This window comes from Drosophila teissieri, chromosome 2L, assembly GCF_016746235.2.
Source record: "Drosophila teissieri strain GT53w chromosome 2L, Prin_Dtei_1.1, whole genome shotgun sequence".
In the NCBI taxonomy this organism is placed as follows: Eukaryota; Metazoa; Arthropoda; class Insecta; order Diptera; family Drosophilidae; genus Drosophila; species Drosophila teissieri.
Window position 1 is genome coordinate 11251395 of NC_053029.1, and position 23133 is coordinate 11274527.

Here is a 23133-nt window from a genome sequence, read left to right on the forward strand (position 1 = left end):
CACACGATTCGATTTAAGTCCTTGTCAAAAAGTTACTAGGCAAAAAGTAAAGGAAATTTGTTTTAATAAATTTAACTACACTCCAGCGGCAGGTAAATGTGTTTGGAAAATTTGCATAATTGCCGCCCGGCTGAAAACAACCTGCGCCAATTATGCGATTCGCGGGCGATAAACTGACCGATCATTACCAAACCGACAAGATGGTTATTACTAGAGCGCCCCGCCCACTTGCCAAAGCGAAACAATGGTAAAAAATCAGAATCGAAAGACGGAGCACGCCCTAAAAAATTGGCCTGCATTGTGTCGGCTGGTCATCGAAATGAAAATCTCAAAATGTGCAATAAAACGCTGGGTCTTTCGTCATCAGTTCGATGGAATTGGTTGGCCATAATGCATGTTTTAGGCCAGCTGCTTTGCTAATGAAGCTCTAATGCAGTCTCGAGGTGAAGGGCCCGTTCTTCAAATGAAAATTGATCTGGTTTTTTTATTTCGCATAGTTGATCTAATTGCGCCAGTTAGACGAGTATGACATTCCAGCAAAGACCCGTTGCAGGCCCTATGCATAATAATATTGGGTGTGATTAATGGATTGCATTTATTTTCCGCTGCAGCTGTCCTCTAAATGGTTTTAGTCTCACATTTGGCCAGTTTGACACTCTGACCCAAGTCACAAACTCAAGTCCACAAAAGAGAAAAAAGAACAAACGTGGCCAGTTTTTTGATCTGCATGTCCATGACGATTTCAAGTTGAGAGGCTGCAATGCGTCGGGGGTTTAAGCCAAGTGCCCCCAAACATGGAAATGTAGTCCAGCAATTCGTTTTGCCTCTTTGCATTTTTATTGTTTGCCAATGCTGACAGCCTTTGATTATATTTATTCTTGGGCGTTGCCCCGCCACAATGCGAGAATTGCCTTCCTATTTTTGACGGAGCAGCGGGCAGCGAAAACGAAAACGAAAACGAAAACAAGGCAAAACTGCAGAGGCTAATTGTTTATTTAAAGCACTGCGAAAAATTCCAGTGCTCTGGAATTCGCGACTGAAAGTCACGGCCTTGCTGACGTCACGTTGATTTAAAATAGTCTTTTGAACGGAAAGGATTTATACGATTTTTAGATTTGTACATAAACTCATTTAAATATTTTATAAAGTTGGTGAAATGAAATCAATTGCCTGAAATTTGTTGGGCATACCAATGCTTTCAAAAATTGGCGAAGTTACGTATAGGATCTATAAACTTTTTTATGATCAGGAAACTATTTGCTGTCCATAAAGCGATTTTGAAATAGGTTACCAGCATTTAATTGGGTTTCAACACTGATTGTTCAGGGAAATAGAACTACAAACCATTTTGATTTTACGGCTGACTAACTTTTTGGCATTTAAAGCTCAATTAATATTGCTCATTGATTAAGTCATTGCAGAGGCTAGGTTCTGAGACCGCCTTGGGGCGCAGCAATTGTTATTGCAGTGTAGGCACGCGACTTTATTTTTCTTTACTTTATTTTATAGTACAGAAATTCCGTGCCCCATGCTGCAAGCCAAAGACACCAATACCAGCGAATTATATAATTGCAACAAAGAATTCTGAAAGCTAATGCAGCAGAGACTTTGGTCTGTGCCATTGCAAATTGAATGCTTTGGGCCACATGCTTATGACTTTTTAAATGTGTTTGTGCTTTATCAATATAATTTTCGGTGTTCGTGGCAATTTTCAAGCCGCTGATTGAGGCAGCCGATTGTGTTGGCTCAATATCTACGCTTAAGTTTATGTTTATGTTTATGTGTGTTTGTGTTTCACCCTCGGCGGTAAATTCTTGTTAGTACAGTCAAGCTTCTTACAATGCATTTTGCCTAGCTATACAAATATTTTAAGACTCTAAAACTGAATTAAGCTCTAGAAATATTTTAAAAGTCTTAAAGTAAATGAATATTATTAAATGAATTTACTTTTCTTGAAGAATTAAAATAAAATAACAATCGCAAAATAAAGAAAACATTTTTAATTGGGATATCCCATATTTGTAGAAATTTTCGAACATGCATTGATATAATCATTTCGGTTAAGTTTATAATCACTTGAATTTTGTGTTACAAGGATAATAAATTTAAGCCCGATGAACTTTTAAGTGCAGATTTTCGTTAGGGACACAATATTTATGGCTAATATTGTGTTTTTTATGTTTCAAGCTAGACTGTGGTAATTTGCGCAATCATTGACGCCCGCCGCCCCCTTTTCGTTGGTGAGAGGGGCGTGGCTTAGGGGGTGGTGGTCAGCTGAGAGACGGAAGGGGGCGATGGAGGTGGGGGAACGGGAAGCAGCACCCAAGGCAGAGATCTTCGAGCAGCTGGGCAGTGAAAGGCCAAAACCCGGAGCGGATCTACCACAGTATGGTATGGCTATGGGTATGGCTATGGCTATGGGTATGGGTACTCCAATTCTGCCCGAGACTTGGGCTTGGGCGTCGACGTCTCTAGAGCAGAGTCTCTCGCGCCATTCGCCTCTCTGGTGCATTTTGATATATATTTTTTCTTGACTTGGGGGGCAGGTTTCGGTTTGGGATTTGGAAAAGCGAAGCAAAGTCCGCGCCGCGTTTTTCGTATATAAGTTGCCACAATTTGGTAGTCGAAATCAGAATCAACTCGTTCGCTGAGTATTCAACAAGCACTTCTCCTTCAACAACCCAACTTCAACACCCACCCCAAACAAACAACATGAAGGTGAGGACATCGCCAGGAGTGTCTTAACATCGTTTTAGAATTTTCAAAAACTTTTTTAAAATTTGCAAAAGTTTCTGAGAATTATCCTCAATAACATGTGACTAATGGCGATTCTTAAATCGTTTTGCAGTTCGCCGTTGCCGTAGTCATGTTCGTGTGCGCCCTGGCTGGAGCTCATGCCTCGTGGGCCCAGATCGCTCCCGGTGTCTCCTATGTGAGCCCCGTGGCCCATGGAGCTGGTCTGTGGAACGGAGCCTGGAATGGTGCCTGGAACGGTGCCTGGAACGGCGCCTGGAACGGTGCTCCCTGGGGCGCCCCTGCCGCCGTTGCCGTCCATGCCAGCGCTGCTCCCTGGGGTCTGACCGGTGCCGGCTGGCACGGCGCTGCTGTTCCCGGAATCAACCTCGCCCAGGGACCTGGTCTCGCCGCCGGCCATGGCCATGAGGGCGTCTATGTGGCCAAGACCCGTGGTGCCATCCACACCGCTCCCCTCGCCGGACACATCAACTCCGCCACCTCCGTGAACGTGGCCCCTGCCCCCGGAACTCTGTAAGTCGGGAGTGACGGACAACTACCATACCCAAACCGATGCCAAACGGAGCGGATGGATGGCAGTATAACTGATCTCCAACTGCTTCAGCGACTTCCCACGACTACTCCAACCGGATGAATATCCATCTCTCTCTGTACACTTATTGTTAAGCACACCGCTCTTAGTCCCCCCCCGCCCCCTACCACCTGATACGAACACGATCCTGATCTTGGGTCCATGTCCATATCCTCTGGACATTTCCCAACGCACTCAGCAATATATAAAGTCCAACAGCAATTACAACAACTACAACAAACCAACAAACGACAGCATGTTAATTTTATTTTTTGAGAACTCTTCAAATACTTCCCATCTGCTATCCTGTCTTTCTACTCTGTCTACTCTACTCTACCCTACAACTATCTCTGTACACTTCTATATCAATTACTATCTGGCATATCGCCCTAGATATGCCCTGTCAACCTGTAAATATCCCATTGTACTCTAGTAATCTGCAACAATGTAAAGATTGACGAAAGCGTTATAAATAAAAGCAATCAGCGTTTTTTATACGAACTAAATATTGTGTTTTTTGCAAATATTCCATTTTTTAAAATTAAAAATTAAAAATTAAAATTTTTTAAAGTTCTTACGATAAAACTTCGAAGAAAACTTCGAATTTTTCTGAAGCAAAAGTTTTAAATTAGGATTAATGTAAATATTTTAATTTTTAATATTTAAAAATGCCTACAAGAAAACATGGAACATTTTTCTGAACCAAAAGCTTAAAGTTCATATTAATGTCAATATTTTATTCTTGAAGTAAGATTTTTACTAAAAACCAACATCTTAGTCTAGGAATTCAATTTAAAAATACTTTGTGAATTAGTGTTACCATTGCGAGAATTCTTGATACGTTTGCACAATACACCAACATATTTAATGTTTTTATCTATTATTTAAACTCATTCTGTTGTTAAATAACGTCAAACCATCTCATATTAAAATTACTATTTAGCCATCATTAAAAACAACTAAAAGATAAACTACATATTAGTTAATTATAACCTTGGGTCGTTTGTTTGCACCTGCGCGACCTTGAAAAACCGACAAATTGTTCAATTGATTTCATATCTGCCAAGAATGTCTAGATCAAATGTTGCTTTGTCTTTGCCTTTAAGTGTCTATTATTATAGTGACAGTCCTAATTTGCTTGGCAATACCATCGGCCACAGCTGAACGGTAGTCAAGTTGGGGGCCAATGGTCATTAGATCGAGTTAATTGGAACGGAGCCAGCTCATATGCACGTATTGGGCCACAGGGCGTATGCTTAATTATGCAAACGCTTAGCGCTAATTACAGATCGCACAGAGACCAAGTTTCGGTTTCAGTCAGCACCTGGGCTTCTGGTACAACAGAAAATAATTGGCACACAAAGTAAATTATAGCAGCCGCTAATTACAGATTATCATCGCAGCGCAAGAATTCAACTTGAACTTTTTTTTGGCTGTCTGCTAAGAGATTTTGCCAAGACTCAATCGATCTCACCCACATTGGCATGGGAACGAGTTTTCCCCCTCTTGCAGTAATTGAATTGTCTTTGCTGGGCCGAATTTGCACTAAAGTCTGACTTAATTGCGGCACCTAATGGGTTTGCGATATATTTATGTGGGCTGTTCCAGGCGGCAGACACCCACGCTCCAGACTCATTTTTCCAATTGAATGTTGCGCAATGTCGATTCCATTAGGTAATCGGAGGTGGAAATTAGGGTAATACTTACGGTAATAGCCTGGAAAAGCGGAAAAGCCTGGAATGCCTTTCAGCTGTGTTAATTGCAACTTGGGGGTTATTTATATTCAACAATTAAGTGGTCACTTTCATTAAACGAAATGCGTGAAAAGTGCATCGCATAAGCACACATGGTAATATTGTTCCTATTGATTAAAATTTAACTCAAGTTTTTCAGCTTAAGCTTTTTTCTATATACTCGTAATTAAAGCAGGTTAACGTTTTTGTTCTGTGCAAATGGACTACTATATTTAAAGTTTTTTTAATATCCCATAATTATATTTCAATATCAGTCGCTGAAGTGGGCTGTTCCTCGCATATCATTAACCCTTAAGACACATAAATCAGATATTAGCCGGCCTTATACAGGATACGAATCGCTCCATAATTGGAATCGTGTTATAAATCATACTGAAATGCTAATCGCGCACAAACAACAATTAAGTAATTAAAGTGGCGGTGTGATGCAGTGAAAATCAACTTACCGGAACTGCAGCTTAAAAGTGGGTTGGGCCACTCACATCGACAGTTGGACCCACATGGCCACGGAGATGGAAACACACTCACCGAGAATGCATTTTTCTGTGGCGGTGCAAGTTTGAGTGGTGCGAATACGGTGGGTCACCATCGAGTTAGATCATTTTGAGAACCACAGCTTAGATATACAAATTAAGCTAACTTACATATTGTTTCCTTCTCATAGTTTTTATTTTTGATTTTCTTTAATAAATTGTTGATACATTTACGTATCTCGATTATTACAATAAGCTAATAACAAAGTAGGTGTAGAACTAGTTCTTGAACAAAACCGCTCTGAAGGCGTTCAACCTAGCCGTTTGATCCGATCCGATCCGATACGATCAGATCCAATCCGATCCGTTCAGATCCGAGGCATGTCATTAGAGCTGATCATATGCATGCGGAGCAGTGTCAGCGGTGTCCACCGTGTCATGGTGTGTGAACTCTCACTTTCATGAACCCTCCGACTTGGCGCTTTTCCATAGCTGATGTGGTCAGCGGTGGGGTATAAAACTGGCCGGCAGCTCCGTTGACAGATCAGTTCAGAACAAGAGTTCAACCAGAGCGCAAACCAAAACCCACAAACAGCACCATGAAAGTGAGTTATCAAACGGATTTATCCTGATCATAAACAAAACCTTAACTGCATGGATTGGTAATTCTACAAGGAAGTTTTGGTACCAAGACTCCAAGATCCTAAATTCAATCAAAGAAACCAAATTTACGTACAACTTTTTTATAAGTTTAAAGTACGGATAATTAACTTTAAAATCAACTAAACACAACTTTTGATTCAACAGTTCGCCGTCGCCGTCGTCTTCACTTTGGCCCTCGCCATGGGCGTGCAGTCGTCTGTGATCCCCCTGCTGTCCCAGGTGGCTGGACATGGACTGTCCTACACCGCCGTTTCCGGACCCGCTGTGGTGGCCTCCCCCTGGGCCGTTCCCGCCGCCCACTGGCCCGCCGCCGTGAACGTGGCCTCGTGGCCTCCGGCAGCGATCCATGCCGCCGCTCCTGCCGTGGTTGCTGCCCATGCTCCCTCCGTCGTCGTGGCCCCCGTGGCCCACAGTGGCGTCTACACTGCCCAGACCCGCGGTGCCATCCACACTGCTCCTCTGGCCGGACACATCCAGTCGGTGGCCTCCATCAACGCCGCCCCCGCTCCCGGAACCTTGTAAGGAGTATACCACCTTGAAGCCCATTGCCGATCGGACCATTGCCTCTGCCACGGAAACTGCCATTGATGGGGTAGCCCCGCTATCGAACTGGGGGATCCCACAACACTGTTTTGTAAATACATTGTATATATAGACGTATATAGACAGGGTACTCGCACCTAGCACCTGAACAGGATCCTTTCATACCTGTCCCAAAAACGGATTCATCAAAATTCCCTTCCGACTCAAGCACCCGGCCACTTTTGTGGTTGCCTATTTCTCTCGCTACCTATTTATTTAGCATACATTTTCCGAGCATTCCTGTGAAAAAGCCCCGCGAGTTTTCCTGGATGGAAATGCTTGTACATCTTGCCAATAAAGAAAATGTAACTAAAGTATATACGTTTTATTTTGGGAAACTCATGATAACTATTGCAGAGTTGGGAATTAGATATTTCTATACCTGAATAGGAACACAGGAACACACTAAACTAATAATAAATACAAATAAATATAAAATAATACAAATGACATACAAAGTTTTTTTAGTTTTATATTTCCTCATTTTGTTGTTTTGTACAGAACATTAGAAAATATTATTCGCTGGCTGTAGCTTTACTTGAAGGTAATGTGAGTATACAAAGTATGTTTTGGTCAGGCGAAAATTATAATAAATAGTTGCTGCCTGACATATTGCCACAGGCACAGTCAATTAGTATACAAAGTCCGTTCGCTCTCAATCTATTATCATCGCATTCTTACGCCTCCGAATGCAATTAATTGACTCATTGCCTCAAATTGACACCACACTGGAACCCCTTCTAACCCCATAATAAAGTGTGATTAGAGCAAAGCAATCGAATCGAAAGCTGAAATGTCAAGTTCATGCGCATGCGCAAAGTCTCCAACTGCGTTCAATGCGAAATGCAGCCACAAATCAAATCGAGCTCGGTTTTCCCCCCTATATCACTCGTTTTGCTATAGCAGGGTCCAACTGTTGCGTGATTTTCCCCTCCCACTTTGCCAGCCCCTTTTTTTATTTTTCCCCTTCGGGTTCCAACTGCGGTTTACAAAGTCTCGCGCTTGTTTTTCATGTTTCTAGTCTCGCTTTTGTTGCCGCATTTGGCCGTTGAATGAAATGCGTCAGTGTATCAATAGCAGTCCCCTCGAACTTCCTTCAACTTTTTCCCACCACACCTCCTTTTAAATGCACTGAAAACAAATGTGAAAGAAATTGATAAAATATATGTTAATTATATATTCATATTAACATCAAAGTTCAATTCAACTCGAGCAAGTTCTCTACCTCTAAAATTTTGTAATTTCCGTAAGATATTACACATAATATCTAATATTTTTTAAATTATTGAATTTTTTTCTCTGCACCGTCTTGCGATTAAATCTGCTGTATTGAACTGACTGCAATGATTTATTGTACGCCGGCGGCCAAGAGTCAAGCGTCAATCGTGTCGACAGTCTCCCCTTACTTGGAGTCCGACTCGAAAATGGCAAGAAATTTCCTACTGGGCTTCGTTTTGGCAATAGCCGGTAATTGACCGGCAAAGAGAAAATCGCACAGAAGTCGCGGAGGTCAATACGAATTTGGCCTGCTCTTATGCTCGTTGCTATATGCAATTTAGAAAATTGATACGACATGGTATAGATAATTACCAATTTGAACGTACTTAATTTAATACAATAATCGAAAGCAATTTGGTGGTATATAAAAATAGCTTAATTCGAAATCGATTTGACATGATTATTAATAATATTAATAAGCTGTATACATAAAATGATAGACTAGCGTAGTAAGTCTGCAATAAACATATGTGTGGAAGATAGGATATTCTTTGTTGTAAGCTCTAGTAGTAAAGAAAGAATTTGTTATTAACTGTATAAAATTATTGGAAAATTGATAGCTTATATATTTTTAAGCCCACTAGAACTTCTTTCTAACCAGAGTGTTTGAAAAATTAACCCATAGCTGTTGCTCTTTCTTTCTGTCACTCTTTGCATTTCCCCCGAAGAGTAAAAGTAGCGCACAGCAGCAGCAGCAGCAGCGATAAGAGACAGCAGCAACATCTGCAGTAACACAGCAACAGCAGCAACATCAGCAGTCGCAACAGCAACACCAGCAGCAACAGCAGCAAAAGCAACAGCAGCAACACTCGCATTCGCCTGACATTCGGCGACTATCTGGCTGTGTTTTCACTCTTCAGTTTTCAGTCGTTCGCTGGCAGACGCGCCGACAACGTGCGTCGCAGTCGCAGCAGTTTCCGATTCGGGTTCGGATCGAGATTCGGGTTCGGAATAACATTCGCGCAGTGCTGGTTTGGCAGGGGTTTTGTGCGTGATTGGAAAATTTGTCGCCTGAACGAAATAGAAAAGTGCACTGTTTGCAGGTGCATGCAAATGTGAGTTTCAGATGGTCGAGATTACAAAACGAACGATAAGGTGACATATTGAGTTTATGTGGCGCCAATATCGCTATCTATGTATGCATTGTCTTCTTATGACGGGCGGAAAATTGTGAAAATGGGTTGGAACTACGATGGGAGGGCAAGGTACTGCCCACAGACTTGGCCAACACTTGAGACGCCAACTTTTTGCGTCTTTTGAACGCAAGCAGGCACACTGAGCGATAAAACACTCAAATCTATGGTCATTCTCTTATTTAGTCAGCTTATAAGGTATTATTTAAAGTATGCAGAAGCAAACAGTAAAGAAAATGTTTTCATTCATTTTATTTGACTCAAAATGTTTATATTGAAATTAACTTAAACACTTTTGTTTATGAATGCCCGACCAACATTTTTTTACTGTGCATATATTTGCGTTTGCTTTCCTCTTGGCCATTTCAAATGATTTTTCGCAAATTTATTGCGCACACTTGAGTGTTTGTTTGTAAACATTTCGATTCGAGTAATTGGACACGTTCGCCGCATTCGGTGCACTCACTAATTTACTCATAAATGGAGCCACACCAAATCAACAGCGTCATCGTCGGTCAATACACGCGTAAACATCGAAAGCAGAAAGTGTAGAGGCAGAAAATGTTGCTTGAATTACACAATTCCCACAGCTCACAACAAAAAACAGCTGATTTTCACACACCCTTTAACACGTACCCCCCACCCCTCACCACCTATCGCTTTACTTGTTGAAATGTTTTTGGCCAGGGAAAACACGAGAGCTGTCTCTTCCTCGCAGCCCATGGTACGTATGAGCAATGTCAAGTATACGCTCCGTAAGCCACCGGCACTGAGAGCGAAGAGCGTGCAGGTGGGGGTGGGAGAGAGCGCCATCAGCTGTCCATTGCCCCCGTTTATGCCCATTTGCCATTTGTCTGGTTTCGTTTCTCTTCACCTCTCGCGCTCTCTTTCTCTCTCTCTCTTCCATTCATTTTTATCGGCTTTGTTGTGCTTCGATGCGATTCGATTCGATTCAATTCGATGGCTTTGTTTTTAAAAATACATTTTCATTTGTTTTGATTTCCCCTTCAGATGGAATTTTCTTTGTTCGGCGGTACTGATAATAGAATAGGTACGGGCTATTTAAAGGGAAACAATAAGTAGATAGGACAACTTAATCCAGTCTTGTGGTTAATATATTATAAAACATTTTCATTCATTGTAAGAACCATTTTGAAATATACTATTTTAAGGCGCCGTATATTCCAGAAAAGCGTGCTGCTTATCACTTTAAATGTTTTCGGAGTTTTATAAAAAAGTTGTTTAAAATGCTTTATTTCCCAACATTTTTAAATCTTCCTAAATCATTTTAAATACATTTACTTTTGTTTACATTGCGCACCACTGTGCTTCGTATATAATCGCTGCACACCCAATGGCACTCACATACGCATTGCACGAAAAAACTACGTAGAAAGACTTATATATTTAATTAAATTTGTGAGTTGTTGTTTGGCTCTTTGTTGTTGGTGGTGCCTATAATACTGCTTCATTTGGCGTAGCTTCAGAACGGCAATCCCCATTAAATAGCATCATTTGCCGCTGAGCATCGGAGCTGATTGCTTGGCGCCCGGAGTAATCAAAATCGGGCTTAATTTCAAATAAGATTTAGGAGTGCGACGCGAATCCGCTGGCGGCACTAGAAACCTATTAGAAGATAATCTAAAGCTCGCATTTCTACAACTTGCTCTTCGTGAAGTGACCCAGAAAAACTCTGCTTAATACTAGGTCAGACTGCCAAAAAACGAAAATAAAACACACAAAGCAAAACAAAAGCGGAACAAATCGGCATGAACTTGGAACAAACAGAATCTGGATAATTTTAACTAAGCCATCAGAGTCGCGAGTGTGTGGTTTTCTTACCTGGCCAGCACCGTTTCACCTGATGACCCAGCATGAAGGGCATCTGCGGTGAGCAGCTCAACAATTGCATGCTCCTGGGCGACTGCGAGAATAGTGAACATGGCACGGAACTGCCCGGTGCTTTCACCGGGGAGCCAGTGGAAATGGAGTCGGGTGGCGGAATGGGAGGCGGAATGGGAGGCGGTCTGGCCCTAGCCGCCCGTCGAATCCGAAGCCGGCAGGTGCACAGCATGGCCGTGCGATCGGGCAGTGCGTATGATACCCTGGAGCGACCATATCGGCATGATAAATGTCGGGGCCGCTGGGCCAAATCGGCGGACTTCTACTTTGCCAGCTGCACACATGCCTTCAGTTCGCTGATCTTCTCCGAGCTCTCCACCTTTGGAATACTTCATGGCGGTTGGCGTAAGTACCCTTAACGATGGCTAAAGGCTGAGTGAAGTGCACTTTAAAAGTAGGTACACTTACAGAAAACCTACAAATATATATACTTTATTCCATTAAAATAATGAAAAGGGTTTATATGGTAGCTTTTATGGCATTACCTTTTGTGAGCAATTTTAATTAATATTAACTAATTAACTCATAATTATTTATGAGTAAATTATTAATATTGACTAATAATAAGAAAAAATATAGCTTTTTATGATCAGAAAGTGACGTTTAACACTCTTGAATAGGAATTTTCAATCATTTGTGGCAGTGTATTTGCCAACGGTTATCCCCTTTGCTTGATCCCATTGCTTTTAGTTATCAATAAGATTCAATTAACTAAAGCAAAGGTTATCAGAGCTGCGTTAATGGCGGCTTTTTGCGTTTACTTTGAAAAATAATCATATTTTGCGAGCGATAAGGTGAACAGCGTAGAAAAGACCGCAAAAAATCAAAAGCCCTGTTCCAGAATCCCTGTCATAAACCGACTTTAATTACCTCCAAAACAGGTTTTTCTAATGATTTAATTGGTGGTTATCAACAAGTTACTAATTTCATATTTAAGATAGCTAATATGCAGTGCTCGACACAATGTGCACTCTAAAGATAATTGTTATGAGTATCAGGGTACAATGTTACTATGAATTACTCATAATATATCAGTAAAACGACAGTGCAGTTCCTCAACCAATGTAAAATCACTCATCATCATAAATCATAAATTTCTTACACTTATAATATATATTTAATCTTTAAATTCCTTTCTTAGTTTTGTTCATAATCGCCTACCTGATGGGAATGCTATTTTACGCGCTGCCGATATTTCTGATCCAAGCCTTTTTGGGACAGTTTTCATCTTCGGGATCCATATCAGCATTTCGCGTGGCGCCCATATTTAAAGGTGAAAAATCTGTTAAATAGTTTGCAAACGTAAAATGCGTCAACTAATGTGGCATACTCTTAGGCATTGGCTACGCCATTCTGTTCCTCAATCTGGGAACGCTCACCTATTACAGCATCGGAGCTGTAGTGCCACTCATATATACCGTGAACTCAGTACACCCGGTGATACCCTGGATGAGTTGCAACAACAGTTGGAATACCCAGGTGTGTTCCTTGCACGAGAACTACGACGTCGATGTGAGTGGGTTAGATATTTATACATTCATTAAATTTGATAGTTTGTGTCTATAGGACTATAGGGTTGATCCTCATTCCACGGTAGAGTTTTTCAGGTAAGTCATAGTCAACTTCACATTGACCTATGTATATCTAATATTGTGTGCATCTCTAGATCGACGATTGCCTCTACTGCAAAAGGTTCCAGTTCCATGAGCATATCCTGGTCCATGCTGCTGGGCGTTTTGTCCATTTGGTTGGTGGTTCTGGCCCTGCTGCTCAAGCCAGTTGCTTTTGTAAGTATATCTTATAAATTCAATAATTTATGTAATTAAGCAGCGACAGCTTTTAGATTGGAAAAGTACTGCGATGTTCATGCGTGCTGATGTTCGCCTTCTTCGTCGCTGTGTTCTTATACTCACTTATTCACGAGCAAGTCACGCTTGATACCCTGCATTACTATTGGTTGCCCCAGTTGGATAGTTTTGACAGCGTCCTGGCAACGGCTCGCACCGCCCTCCTGATGGCCGGTGGAGCCTTGGGACCCGGTTGGGGCAGTATCATAACCTTGTCCAGTTACAACCACTTCCGCAGAGATGCCGAAAGACTGAGTGTTTGGGTGTGCCTTACTCATATCACCATCGGATTGATGGGACTGCTCTGCTGCAATGTGGCCCATGATCACTTTGAGGGTAGGAGCTCATCCAAGTTGTATTTTTTAAAACAATTTTAGTTCTTAAATTGTATTATACAAACAGATCACGTGGGTATGATGCCATTACATGTGGATGAGAAGCATCACATGCAGTTCCTTTATCTCTGCTTCTCCTACTTGTTTGGACGCTTTACGACGACTCCAAACCTCTGGGCATTTCTCTTCTTTGGCATGATATTTTTATCAGAACTATGTGCCTTGGTAAGATACGTTTTGCATTCACTTGAGCATTTCCGTTGTAAATTACTTGTACTGTTTCAGATCATCCAAATGATGTCCGTTATTACTGCCCTGTTTGATGAGTTCGAGACATTGCGTTCAAAAAGGATCCTAGTGATTTCCTCGCTGGTCTTCTGCCTCACAGTCTCCTCTGTATATTTTTGTACTCAGGTGAGATTGAAATCTGACCTTTTTCGATAGCATTCTATAATATTTGTTTCCCTTTTCAGTTGGGCTTCAGTCAGCTGACACAACTGCCCAATTTGGCTGTCTTTACACAGTTGCTTATTTCCGGAATCCTTGTACTGATGACCACTTGGGTTTATGGACGCGTGCGATTCCAGTGCGACTTGCAGTTCATGTTAGGCAAAACGATCTCAAGTTTCAAAATTTTCTTTATACGCTTTGCCACGCCCATATTTCTGGGACTGTGTTTGGTAAGTAGTGATTTCAATTTTTTTTTGCATTTTATATGACTTATATTCTTCTTATTTCCTGCAGTTTCAACTAACCTATTTATTTACGCGTGATCGCATACACGACGTCCTGATTTACGTGAGCCAGGGCCTGATTCTCCTTACGGCCATGTCTTATATGGTTTACAAGGTATGTCGGACGAATGGCGATTGGCGCCAGCGATTGCAACAGTGCCTGGCTCCACATGATTGGCATCCGATGGATGCCGACAACCGGCGATTTTACGAGGAAATCATGGGCATCTCGGAGATGCTGGTTATAGATGCCAATGCCAACACCACATAGTGCCTAATATCGAATCGAATACTCCCTAGATCAAAACTCAATACTTAAAGCGTCGCCAAATGAAATGGCGTTGACAAATGAACTGAACTGAACTCACTTTTATTATACACCCATACGCGGTACCACTCACACACACACACACACAAACAAATACCAGAAAAACAAACACGCACACTAGTATATACATAAGCGGATCAATTGGTAATGGCGATTGTTAGTTCTTGTAATGAAGTTGTACTGATATTTTCCAAATGCTAGCTATAGAGAACAATATACTGGTGATATTTAGTAGTTTCCTACTAAAATGTTCAACAAGCTTCGGCCAAAAATATTGTTATGAACTAATAAAATTTTACCTTTTAGCCATTGAAAATGTTTAATTCTTTTTTTTCGGAATTTGGGAAACGTATAAGGAACTAAGTGTCGTAGATTCGTTAAACTGTGTTCAAAAAAAAAAATTAGTATTTTTTTTTTCAAATTTGTTGCCATTTTTTATGATAATTTTTGAATTTTTCCCGAAAATCGTTTTTTTGCGATTATATTCGAAACATTCGAAATATTGGTCCAAATATGGAATGTCATACCTGGTTGAGTTCGTAATTAAATTTCCAGTCGAACTTCAAAAAAGAAAATTTTTTTTTTTGCAATTCTTATGATATGTCTTATGTTTGCCGAAAATCGTTTTTCGTTTTTTTTGCGATTATATTTATCAGTATTTTGATCAGAACATTCGAAATATTGCTCCAAAAGGGTATACTAGATTCGTTGAAAAGTATGTAACAGGCAGAAGGAAGCGTTTCCGACCAAATAAAGTATATATATTCTTGATCAGGATCAGTAGCCGAGTCGATCTGGCCATATCCGTCTGTCCGTCCGTCTGTCCGTATGAACGTCGAGATCTCAGGAACTACAAAAGCTTGAAAGTTGAGATTAAGCATACTGACTCCTGAGACAGGAGACGCAGCGCAAGTTTATCAATTCATGTTGCCACGCCCACTCTAACGCCCACAAACCGCCCAAAACTGCCACGCCCACACTTTTGAAAAAGGTTTTGATATTTTTTCATTGTTGTATTAGACTTGTAAATTTCTATTGTTTTGCCAATAAACTTTTTGCCACGCCCACTCTAACGCCCTGCACCCATATAAATTAGATATATATTTTGATAATGCGTACTTAAAAAAAAGTACAAATTATATAATTGTAGTTCTCGAAAATATAATGCCAGATTCATCGAAATTGGGACCAACCAAAGTCGTGGCGGTCATTTGAATGATTTCATATTCCACAGATAATAAGGTCAATGGACCTTCTAAATATAAATTTTTAATGAATATCGGTATAGTGTGTGATTAAAGACCAAGTATGCATTAGGGCATGAGCATCTCATTCAATAGGAACGAGCTTATCAGAGACCTGCTGTCGGAATCGGATTCAGTTTGCCGGCATCGGTTCTACTAATTAGTCCGTAAATTCAAAAAGTAAAACGCTCGTGGATCGTTTGCACACATCAAATATAGTATATACATATATATTTTATAATATAATAATACATCTACCGAAGTGCAATATATCTGCAAACTGGTTTAAATCCACTTTCGTCCACAAATTGGTTGTGTGATATTGTGTTATAATGGTATATGAAACATCATATGAAACATCGTATGATATTGGGCTGAAGCTCTTTTCCCCTGATCCGAATCGTGGCAGGTGGGATAAGCCCACAGACTATATATTCGCCTGTTTTGGATTAGCCTTGAAGTTGGATGTCTTCCTGGCATCGTATTGGATGTTTTACGGCATGGGCAGTAAGTAATGCTAGGGCGACATTCCTATATTATAATTTTGATAAGCTTCGGACTTATTGTTTTATAAGTACTCACAAATGGCGACAAATAAAGCAATGACTCATTCCGCCGAAATTTTATTGAATGCCGGACTGATTCAAAGTATATCAGAATCTAAGACTTATTTTGGAATAAAGGTATTTAAACGCTCCATTTGCTTGCATCAGTTTTAGGAATACTGACGTACTTTCTCTATATGGCCATTTTCCTGGTTCCCATCATGGTCATTCACTCCTTCATGGGTCAGTTCTCCAGCAGCGGGTTCATCTCCGCCTTTCGCCTGTCGCCTTTCTTTAAAGGCAAGTAACCAAAAAGTTCGCACAAACATTAAATGATTAAAATGTAAATTTCAGGCATGGGATATGTGAGTGCATTTTCATCTATCTTCATGCTCATTTACTATAGCATTTACGCTGCGGTTCCTCTGCTCTTCATAATAAACTCGTTTCGACCCACTTTACCATGGAGCTGTGAGGGGGTGAAATCTTGGCACAATGGAAATGCTGTATGAAAATTGGTTTATACACAATTTGAATTCATGACTAAGTACTTTTGTATATTTAAGACTTGTAAGAACGAACTAGTCTTGGAAGACTATTATGAGGCGCCATATTACAGACTTAAAGTCCTTCATGTACCTTCCGTGCGTTACTTTCAGTAAGTACTCAGTCTCATTTTTTATTTATATAAAGTTTTTAAACATTTTATTTTCATTTTAAAAATCGCTTATAAATTATTTTTACAGAAATCACTTCGAGAATATACAAGAGAATGCCCTTTCGTATCAGGATTTCGTGTTGTCTTGGCATTTTGTGGGCCTCTTCGCAATCATTTGGGCTGTGATTGCATTCATTTTTTATAAATTCTCGGAGACGGCGAAGTTTGGGAAACTTATACGCTACATGGTAATTGTCGCCCTGGTTCTTCTTTTAGTGTGCTTTGTGCGATACCTGTTTCTTCCTGGAGCTATTAACGGACTCAACACATTTCTGTCTCCAAAGTTAATTAATTTGACCATGGGATTATCCTCCACATTTATCATGGTTATTCATGCATTCGGAGCAGGATGGGGCAGTGTAATTGCCCTGTCCAGCTTCAATGGGTTTAAGACCAACATAATGTCGTATAGTTGGATTATTTCCTTCGGACAGATCTTCATTTACATCATGTTTGGCTTGGTTTCCTGTATGTTGGAATGGCCCTATATTGGTAATTGCACTTAAAGCTTAGCACAATCTACAATTTATTGAATATATGTACATACATACCCTTTCAGAACTCTCTGAAAGTTATGATTACTCAATTGCAGACAGCCGTTGGCTGATATATTTGTCAAGTGCTTCTGTCTTGACCACAATGGCTTGGCCAAACCTATGGATTTTTATTTACTATTCTATGCTCTTATTAGCAGCTCTAATTGTGATGGTAAGCGTACTCTAATATAAATGTAAATCAAATAAGAGTCAAATCAACTGCAGAAGGATGCTCGATGAATCTAAAGAATATATTTAATTTTTAACACAACAAAACATGAATAATACTAATTACAGACAACGCAGATCTTCACTGTCTTGCAAAGTTTGTTTGATGAGTTTGAAATACTTAGAGTGAGAAAACAGCTGGTAACCTTTGGCTTAATTGGAGGCATTGCAGTATGCTCCCTTTACTTTTGCACAAATGTAAGTATTCAAGTTTACAATAAATAATTAATGATACAATTATAACACATATTAAGCTAATCTATGGCTTATATTATTTTTTCGTTTTTAGCGTGGCAAAATTCTTGTCTTGGTTTTGGGTCTTGATGCCTCCTTCTCAAGTAGTCTGCTTCATTTGCTGCTCATCTTCGTGGTTTTGTGGATCTATGGTCGAGAACGTTTCCAGCGGGATATGGAGTTCATGTTGGGCCAGCCCTTTGCCTCTTGGAAGGTCTTTACACTCCGCTTCATAGCTCCAATCTTTTTAGTCATATGTCTGGTTTGTTATGAAACTGTATTTACTTGTTGTTTAGAATAATCATATTTCTTTTACTTTACTAGATCGACATAACGTTTCTGTACGGAGTGAAGTATACTTATTCCACAGTAGTGGTCGTCGTGATGCCCATTCTGGCAATTCCTGGGTACGGATTGTACCATCTTTACCAGTGCACTGGCACCATTAGGGAACGCTTCAAACGCACCTGCCGACCCACCGATTGGTATCCGGTTGAGACGGAGCACCGCCAGCAGTACGAGGAAGCCTTAGACAATTCGGATATGACCCAACAACTGTGCGAGGTTACTGAGGAGGTCAACTAGTTTTTGATGCGCTTCAAAATGTACTGAATATAAATAAATGAGTAATTATAATGCATATTTAAAGAAGAATATATATTATTATTCTTGGAATATCATATTACACTGAAAAAGCAAAACTTGTTGCGCTATGCTCACAGCAATGTGTTTTACTGAGGCTACAGTGATTCTCGTAAAATATGGACAGATTATTGAAAAACATATAGTTGCAATAAATATGTTTGAGAACTGACTGGACATGTCTAGAACGAATCTTCTATCGCCTCGTGTGCGAAACAAACCGTGAACCTATCAAGTTCACTCATCTGACTGTAGATATCTCGGAAACTTTAATAAAATATCGCTTAAAAAATCAGTAACGCCCACATCTACTTTGTTTTTGTTATATTGTTTGTCTATCGAGAGAGAGCTTTTAAAATCGTGCAATAATTAATGTTATTGATAATGTATGGTTATAAGCAAAGTACGCTTATCGACGTCTTTGTAGTGTATAAAAATGCCTTTTAATTTATGAATGTAATTTCAGTGACTCACTGGTTTGATTTAACATGTACAAATTAATATGCATTATATTACATTGAGCTTTTTGTAAACTAGTTACTTCCTTATTAAAATTGTCTCAATGCACAATGTATTACAAAACCGATTATTTAACATTTATTTATTTATTTAGTGTGCATTTGGTTGCAGATCTAGTGTGAATGGTCCGTGATAGGGTATGAGCATCTCAGTCCAGTGGGATCAGCTACACTGCGGTTTGTCTGCGGATCGCGTTCAGTTCGTCCGCATCGCTGCTACTAATTAGTTCGTCAATTTAAAACGCTCGCGAAATGTCCGTTGTTTGTCAGAGCTTTTGATGATAGATACCTCCATCGGCGTGTGAAATTGGATAGTTAGTTTAATTTCAAAAATTTTTCAAACTCCCTAACCCACACATTTTTTCGGGGCTATAATAACTTAACAAAATGATATATGAAACGTCGTATGATACTGGGCTCAAGCCCTTTTCCCCCTTTCTGAAGCGAGGAAAGTGGGAAAAACCAACGGACTATTTATTCGCGTGCTTTGGATTGGCCCTTAAACTGGATATATTTGTGGCCTCGTATTGGTTCTTCTTCGATATGGGCAGTAAGTATTAAAAGCAGATGCTTTTAGCTATATGTACATATGCACCTTTATTATCTGCATTATAGTTCCAAGGTTAGCCTATTTATTTCAGGGGCGTTGCTTTGAATATGTAAATGTTTCTACACTCTGATCAGATAAGAATTATAAATATAATATAAATAATACAAATATCAAGTATTATTAGTACCAACGATGTAGTTTTCTGGTTACACAGTTTCTTGCCTTCTTCAGTTTTTGCGATGATGCCGTACCTAGTTTACATGGTGATTTACTTGGTTCCAATTATGGTCATTCATTCCTTCATGGGTCAGTTCTCCAGCAGTGGGTTCATCTCCGCCTTCCGGCTGTCGCCGTTTTTTAAAGGTATGCTAAAAGGTGGAAATTAAATAAATCATAAATGGCTGAATGATTCTTCTTGTATTTGTATTGGTTTACTACAGCATCTTTGCTGCTGTTCCTCTGCTCTTCATGATAAACTCATTTCGACGTACTTTACCTTGGAGTTGTAAAGGCCTTAAGTCGTGGTACAATGAATCCGCTTTTCCCATTTGAACCCCTTCTAATTCCCATAGCCGTGATTTGCCAACACTTTAAATATGCCACAGAGCGTGGAAACAGCAGAACGGTAGGAATACCAGCTCCCCGAAAATTCCATAGCCCACTTCCCCTTTATTCCTCGTGTGGATGGGGGCCGAATTAGTGGAGGGCAGTCAAGGATTAAGGACTCACCAGCGGTGGGGATTAAAGTGTGGGAAAGTAGCACTCGCATTCATAACAGTTTTAATATTTGCATTTTGGCAGAGAGTGGTGGAATGTCCAAACCCGTATATAAGTCCATATCGAAGTGAGTGTCGATAAATTATTCATATGCGGAAGTGCAGCAGGAAGCCCATTGCACTGCCTTTCATTAACAATACCAGCAGCATCTAGCCACGCCCCCATTTCGTGCAGTAGGCGCAATATCCTTCCGATTTCGAGGTTTGCCAATTGGACCGGAAGTGAAATTTCGGCAGAGGAGCGAAGGCATCCACATCCTGTTGCTGGAGGAGAAGGAACTTTTCTACGCCGCCTTCCGACGGAGGCAAAAGTTACATTTAATGAACCATCAGGACACACCACTCCGGGCATCCTGCGGAGGGACGGGGAGGGGTCTTTGGGGAGGAGGGTCGGAGATGGGCGGGTAGGCAATTCCCAGAAGTTACCTTGCAATTTTGCATGTCGCGCAATTAGGCAAAAGTTAAATTGCTTGTCATAAATGTAAAATTTGCAACACAAAAATTTACTTAAGTGAGTGCAGGAGCTGCAGCCTGGGCTCGAAATAAATTTAAGCGGCTTTTGAATTTAAATTGCACTCATAAGCATCGTAACTCCTTGGGCTGTTAAAAGCGCTGAGCCACGCCCCCGGCGCCAGCCGCCCACCGCCCCATAAAGATTATGAAAAGTCGTAAAAGGCCAAAAATATCATAGTCTGGAGCTGGTACGAAAATGTGTGACGCGGCCGCGCACAATAATAAATAATAAATAATTCATAATAAATAATACATAATAAATAATAAATAATACCGAATACATGATACATAATAAATAAGGCATAATACATAATAATAGATAAAACCAAAACATAATAAATGATCATCATAAACAAGGTCAAATTCAAACAAGGCGCGCACGCGCGCCCTAATAACTAGAGGGGCACACTAACCCCGAAACCCGGCCACACTAAGTCGGGCAATTCGGGCATACGGACATACGGGCACACTAAGCCAAGGGCTATATAAAGCGGGCGACTGGCCTCAGAATAGGCAGTCGGTGGTCGGAGTCGACCGAGGTGGAAGCAAAGACATTATAATAACAAGATGCGTAACGGCCATACATTAGTTTTGCACTATGCAGCCACTTTTTTGGTGACGACCAAAATTGCTCTCTTTTCGCTCGCCTAAAATTGAGAGCGTAAAAATCTAAAAATAGAATTGTCTTACTTGTGTGAGTTAAAACATTAAAGCAGATAGTGTGTATGTGTGCGTGCTTCTGCTAGAAGACGATTTTCGGGCCGAAATCAATTTTGATCTAAGAAACGAATTTGATTAATGTTTTGGTCAATTTCGATTCAAAACTATTATGGTTTGAAAGAAGTTTTTTTAATATTCGTTTGATAAAATCGCCGCTCGAATTAGCTACCGGTTACATATTTATATTTATATTGATAATTATTAATATGTAATATATTTCCGTACTTTACCAATGCAACAAAACGACTTTAATTGATTATAAATACAATTATAAAGCGAAATTTAAAAAAATCGAGGAGCTATACGTATAGTCAGATTTAAGCAAACGTTTTAAGAAAAAAAAAAGCGTATTAAAGGAAAAAACAAAAAAATTGGCGCGCTTTTCTGCCTACCCATAATTGCGCGCTGTTTTAAAAACAACAAAATGAAATATAAGAAAAAAATTTAAATGAATCTTAGTTGCATTTTAAATACTGAAAATGGATCATTTTCATACTAGTAATTTGACGAAATAACTACAGTAAATAATTAAAACGTATACAAAGTAAATTATTATTACTACTGTAATTTAAAACAAAGAATTTCCAAAAAAAGAAATTACATTTCAAAAGTTAATATACCATACAAATAATTCATATTAAAAAATTAATATTTATAAAATAAATAAAAATATGGAATCTGTGTATTGCAAAATTGATTTCTTGAAGCACGAAGTGCGGACATAAGCACCGAAGAATCATTGTCTTATTATATTTTTCACACGTCGCACGCTGAATACTCTAATGACAATTATTCTAATATTATATAAAGTCATCTTTTAAAATTATTATGCATTTTTTTGTACATAGATTGTGCTATTATTATTTCTGTGTTAAATTTGAATAATTGTTATGTTAAGGCAATGCAAGACTAGAGTTTTTAAGCCGGCCGCGTATGGAAGACCGCGTCCACGGACGAAGAGCCTCGCTGTGGAAGCCGGAACCTAGGCCGAGGGATCCCGTACAGTTTTATATAATTATTGTAACCAAGAAAAGGAATGAATAAACTCTGCGTCTATATTTAAGCCTAGTTAAGGTTAACCCTGCGCATTATCACTGGGACTCGGGTCGGGGATTCCTCTCTAGCACCACTGTCATGAAAGAAAGAAATTTCCTGGACGACCCTGGCCAGCCCTGACTACCCGAGGCACGGCTGAACGTCACAAATGGCTCAAATAAAATAAAACAGCAGACTCATGCAGAAAAGTCAGCGCCGCCAACATTTTGTGACATTTTCCGCTGTCAGCACGCGGAAAACTCTGGAGTGCCAGTGGTGGAAACAATCTGGTGCACTAAGAGCAGACTTAACTTAAGTCCAAAGGTTTATGATCGAGTTTATTTACTCACTTATATATTTACTTAATATTTACTTAAGGACTTGACGAGTGATCATGATATATTTATATGCTGGCCTTAAGTAAAACTTGTTGAATTATATTTTCTTTCCTGCTTTTATTTAGTTAAAGTGCGCTTGTGGTAGTAACTAAGCTCCGGAGGAAGGCCCAAAAATGCGCCGC

At 40.0% G+C, this 23133-nt stretch overlaps 5 protein-coding genes across 12 annotated transcripts; all 5 read left to right on the forward strand.

Annotated features, from left to right (window-relative positions):
* The first annotated feature begins 33 nt into the window (after window positions 1-33).
* On the forward strand, window positions 34-3721 carry LOC122626127 (adult cuticle protein 1). Of its 2 annotated transcripts, none has more exons than XM_043806273.1 (2): window positions 34-92; window positions 2849-3721. In XM_043806273.1, exon 2 carries the CDS (start codon window positions 2867-2869, stop codon window positions 3269-3271), a length of 405 nt encoding a protein of 134 aa, XP_043662208.1. In that variant the 5' UTR covers window positions 34-92; window positions 2849-2866; the 3' UTR covers window positions 3272-3721. The 2 variants fall into 2 exon arrangements, with proteins under 2 accessions (XP_043662208.1, XP_043662207.1); XM_043806272.1 differs by lacking the exon at window positions 34-92 and adding an exon at window positions 2646-2718 and having other exon boundaries at window positions 2849-3719.
* Window positions 3722-6112: 2391 nt separating this feature from the next.
* Window positions 6113-7083, forward strand: LOC122626495 (adult cuticle protein 1). Its single transcript, XM_043806778.1, has 2 exons — window positions 6113-6157; window positions 6360-7083. The coding sequence occupies exons 1-2, from the start codon at window positions 6152-6154 to the stop codon at window positions 6735-6737; spliced, it is 384 nt and encodes a 127-aa protein (XP_043662713.1). The 5' UTR covers window positions 6113-6151; the 3' UTR covers window positions 6738-7083.
* A 1877-nt stretch (window positions 7084-8960) lies between these two features.
* LOC122615509 (sodium- and chloride-dependent glycine transporter 1) lies at window positions 8961-14639 on the forward strand. 5 transcript variants are annotated; one of them, XM_043790463.1, is made up of 11 exons: window positions 8961-9170; window positions 10916-11455; window positions 12252-12383; window positions 12447-12622; window positions 12677-12717; window positions 12777-12897; window positions 12954-13293; window positions 13360-13517; window positions 13578-13706; window positions 13766-13972; window positions 14037-14639. In XM_043790463.1, the coding sequence occupies exons 2-11, from the start codon at window positions 11083-11085 to the stop codon at window positions 14295-14297; spliced, it is 1938 nt and encodes a 645-aa protein (XP_043646398.1). In that variant the 5' UTR covers window positions 8961-9170; window positions 10916-11082; the 3' UTR covers window positions 14298-14639. The 5 variants fall into 5 exon arrangements, with proteins under 5 accessions (XP_043646398.1, XP_043646382.1, XP_043646406.1 ...); XM_043790447.1 differs by having other exon boundaries at window positions 8961-9130; window positions 10794-11455; XM_043790471.1 differs by having other exon boundaries at window positions 8961-9130.
* Window positions 14640-15787: 1148 nt separating this feature from the next.
* On the forward strand, window positions 15788-18602 carry LOC122615553 (sodium-dependent noradrenaline transporter-like). 3 transcript variants are annotated; one of them, XM_043790524.1, is made up of 10 exons: window positions 15788-16105; window positions 16312-16443; window positions 16498-16649; window positions 16710-16801; window positions 16890-17353; window positions 17421-17569; window positions 17695-17823; window positions 17915-18121; window positions 18184-18445; window positions 18556-18602. In XM_043790524.1, exons 1-9 carry the CDS (start codon window positions 15931-15933, stop codon window positions 18442-18444), a joined length of 1761 nt encoding a protein of 586 aa, XP_043646459.1. In that variant the 5' UTR covers window positions 15788-15930; the 3' UTR covers window position 18445; window positions 18556-18602. The 3 variants fall into 3 exon arrangements, with proteins under 3 accessions (XP_043646459.1, XP_043646467.1, XP_043646475.1); XM_043790532.1 differs by lacking the exons at window positions 16312-16443; window positions 16498-16649; window positions 16710-16801 and having other exon boundaries at window positions 17078-17353; XM_043790540.1 differs by lacking the exons at window positions 16312-16443; window positions 16498-16649; window positions 16710-16801; window positions 16890-17353 and having other exon boundaries at window positions 15792-16105; window positions 17454-17569.
* A 590-nt stretch (window positions 18603-19192) lies between these two features.
* LOC122615646 (sodium- and chloride-dependent neutral and basic amino acid transporter B(0+)-like) lies at window positions 19193-19978 on the forward strand. Its single transcript, XM_043790687.1, has 2 exons — window positions 19193-19569; window positions 19801-19978. The coding sequence occupies exons 1-2, from the start codon at window positions 19407-19409 to the stop codon at window positions 19953-19955; spliced, it is 318 nt and encodes a 105-aa protein (XP_043646622.1). The 5' UTR covers window positions 19193-19406; the 3' UTR covers window positions 19956-19978.
* The last annotated feature ends 3155 nt before the right edge of the window (window positions 19979-23133 follow it).

What these genes read in the sequence shown, in the direction of transcription:
- LOC122615509 (XM_043790463.1), top strand. Translation starts at nt 11,083, where the DNA reads ATGAAGGGCATCTGCGGTGAGCAGCTCAACAATTGCATGCTCCTGGGC. An exon ending in TCCACGGTAGAGTTTTTCAG is followed by an intron (nt 12,718 to 12,776) that starts GTAAGTCATAGT and finishes GTGCATCTCTAG; the next exon opens with ATCGACGATTGCCTCTACTG. An exon ending in GGCCCATGATCACTTTGAGG is followed by an intron (nt 13,294 to 13,359) that starts GTAGGAGCTCAT and finishes TTATACAAACAG; the next exon opens with ATCACGTGGGTATGATGCCA.
- LOC122615553 (XM_043790524.1), top strand. Translation starts at nt 15,931, where the DNA reads ATGGTATATGAAACATCATATGAAACATCGTATGATATTGGGCTGAAG. An exon ending in CTTGGCACAATGGAAATGCT is followed by an intron (nt 16,650 to 16,709) that starts GTATGAAAATTG and finishes TGTATATTTAAG; the next exon opens with ACTTGTAAGAACGAACTAGT. An exon ending in CCTTCCGTGCGTTACTTTCA is followed by an intron (nt 16,802 to 16,889) that starts GTAAGTACTCAG and finishes TTATTTTTACAG; the next exon opens with AAATCACTTCGAGAATATAC.
- LOC122615646 (XM_043790687.1), top strand. Translation starts at nt 19,407, where the DNA reads ATGATATATGAAACGTCGTATGATACTGGGCTCAAGCCCTTTTCCCCC. An exon ending in GTTCTTCTTCGATATGGGCA is followed by an intron (nt 19,570 to 19,800) that starts GTAAGTATTAAA and finishes TGCCTTCTTCAG; the next exon opens with TTTTTGCGATGATGCCGTAC.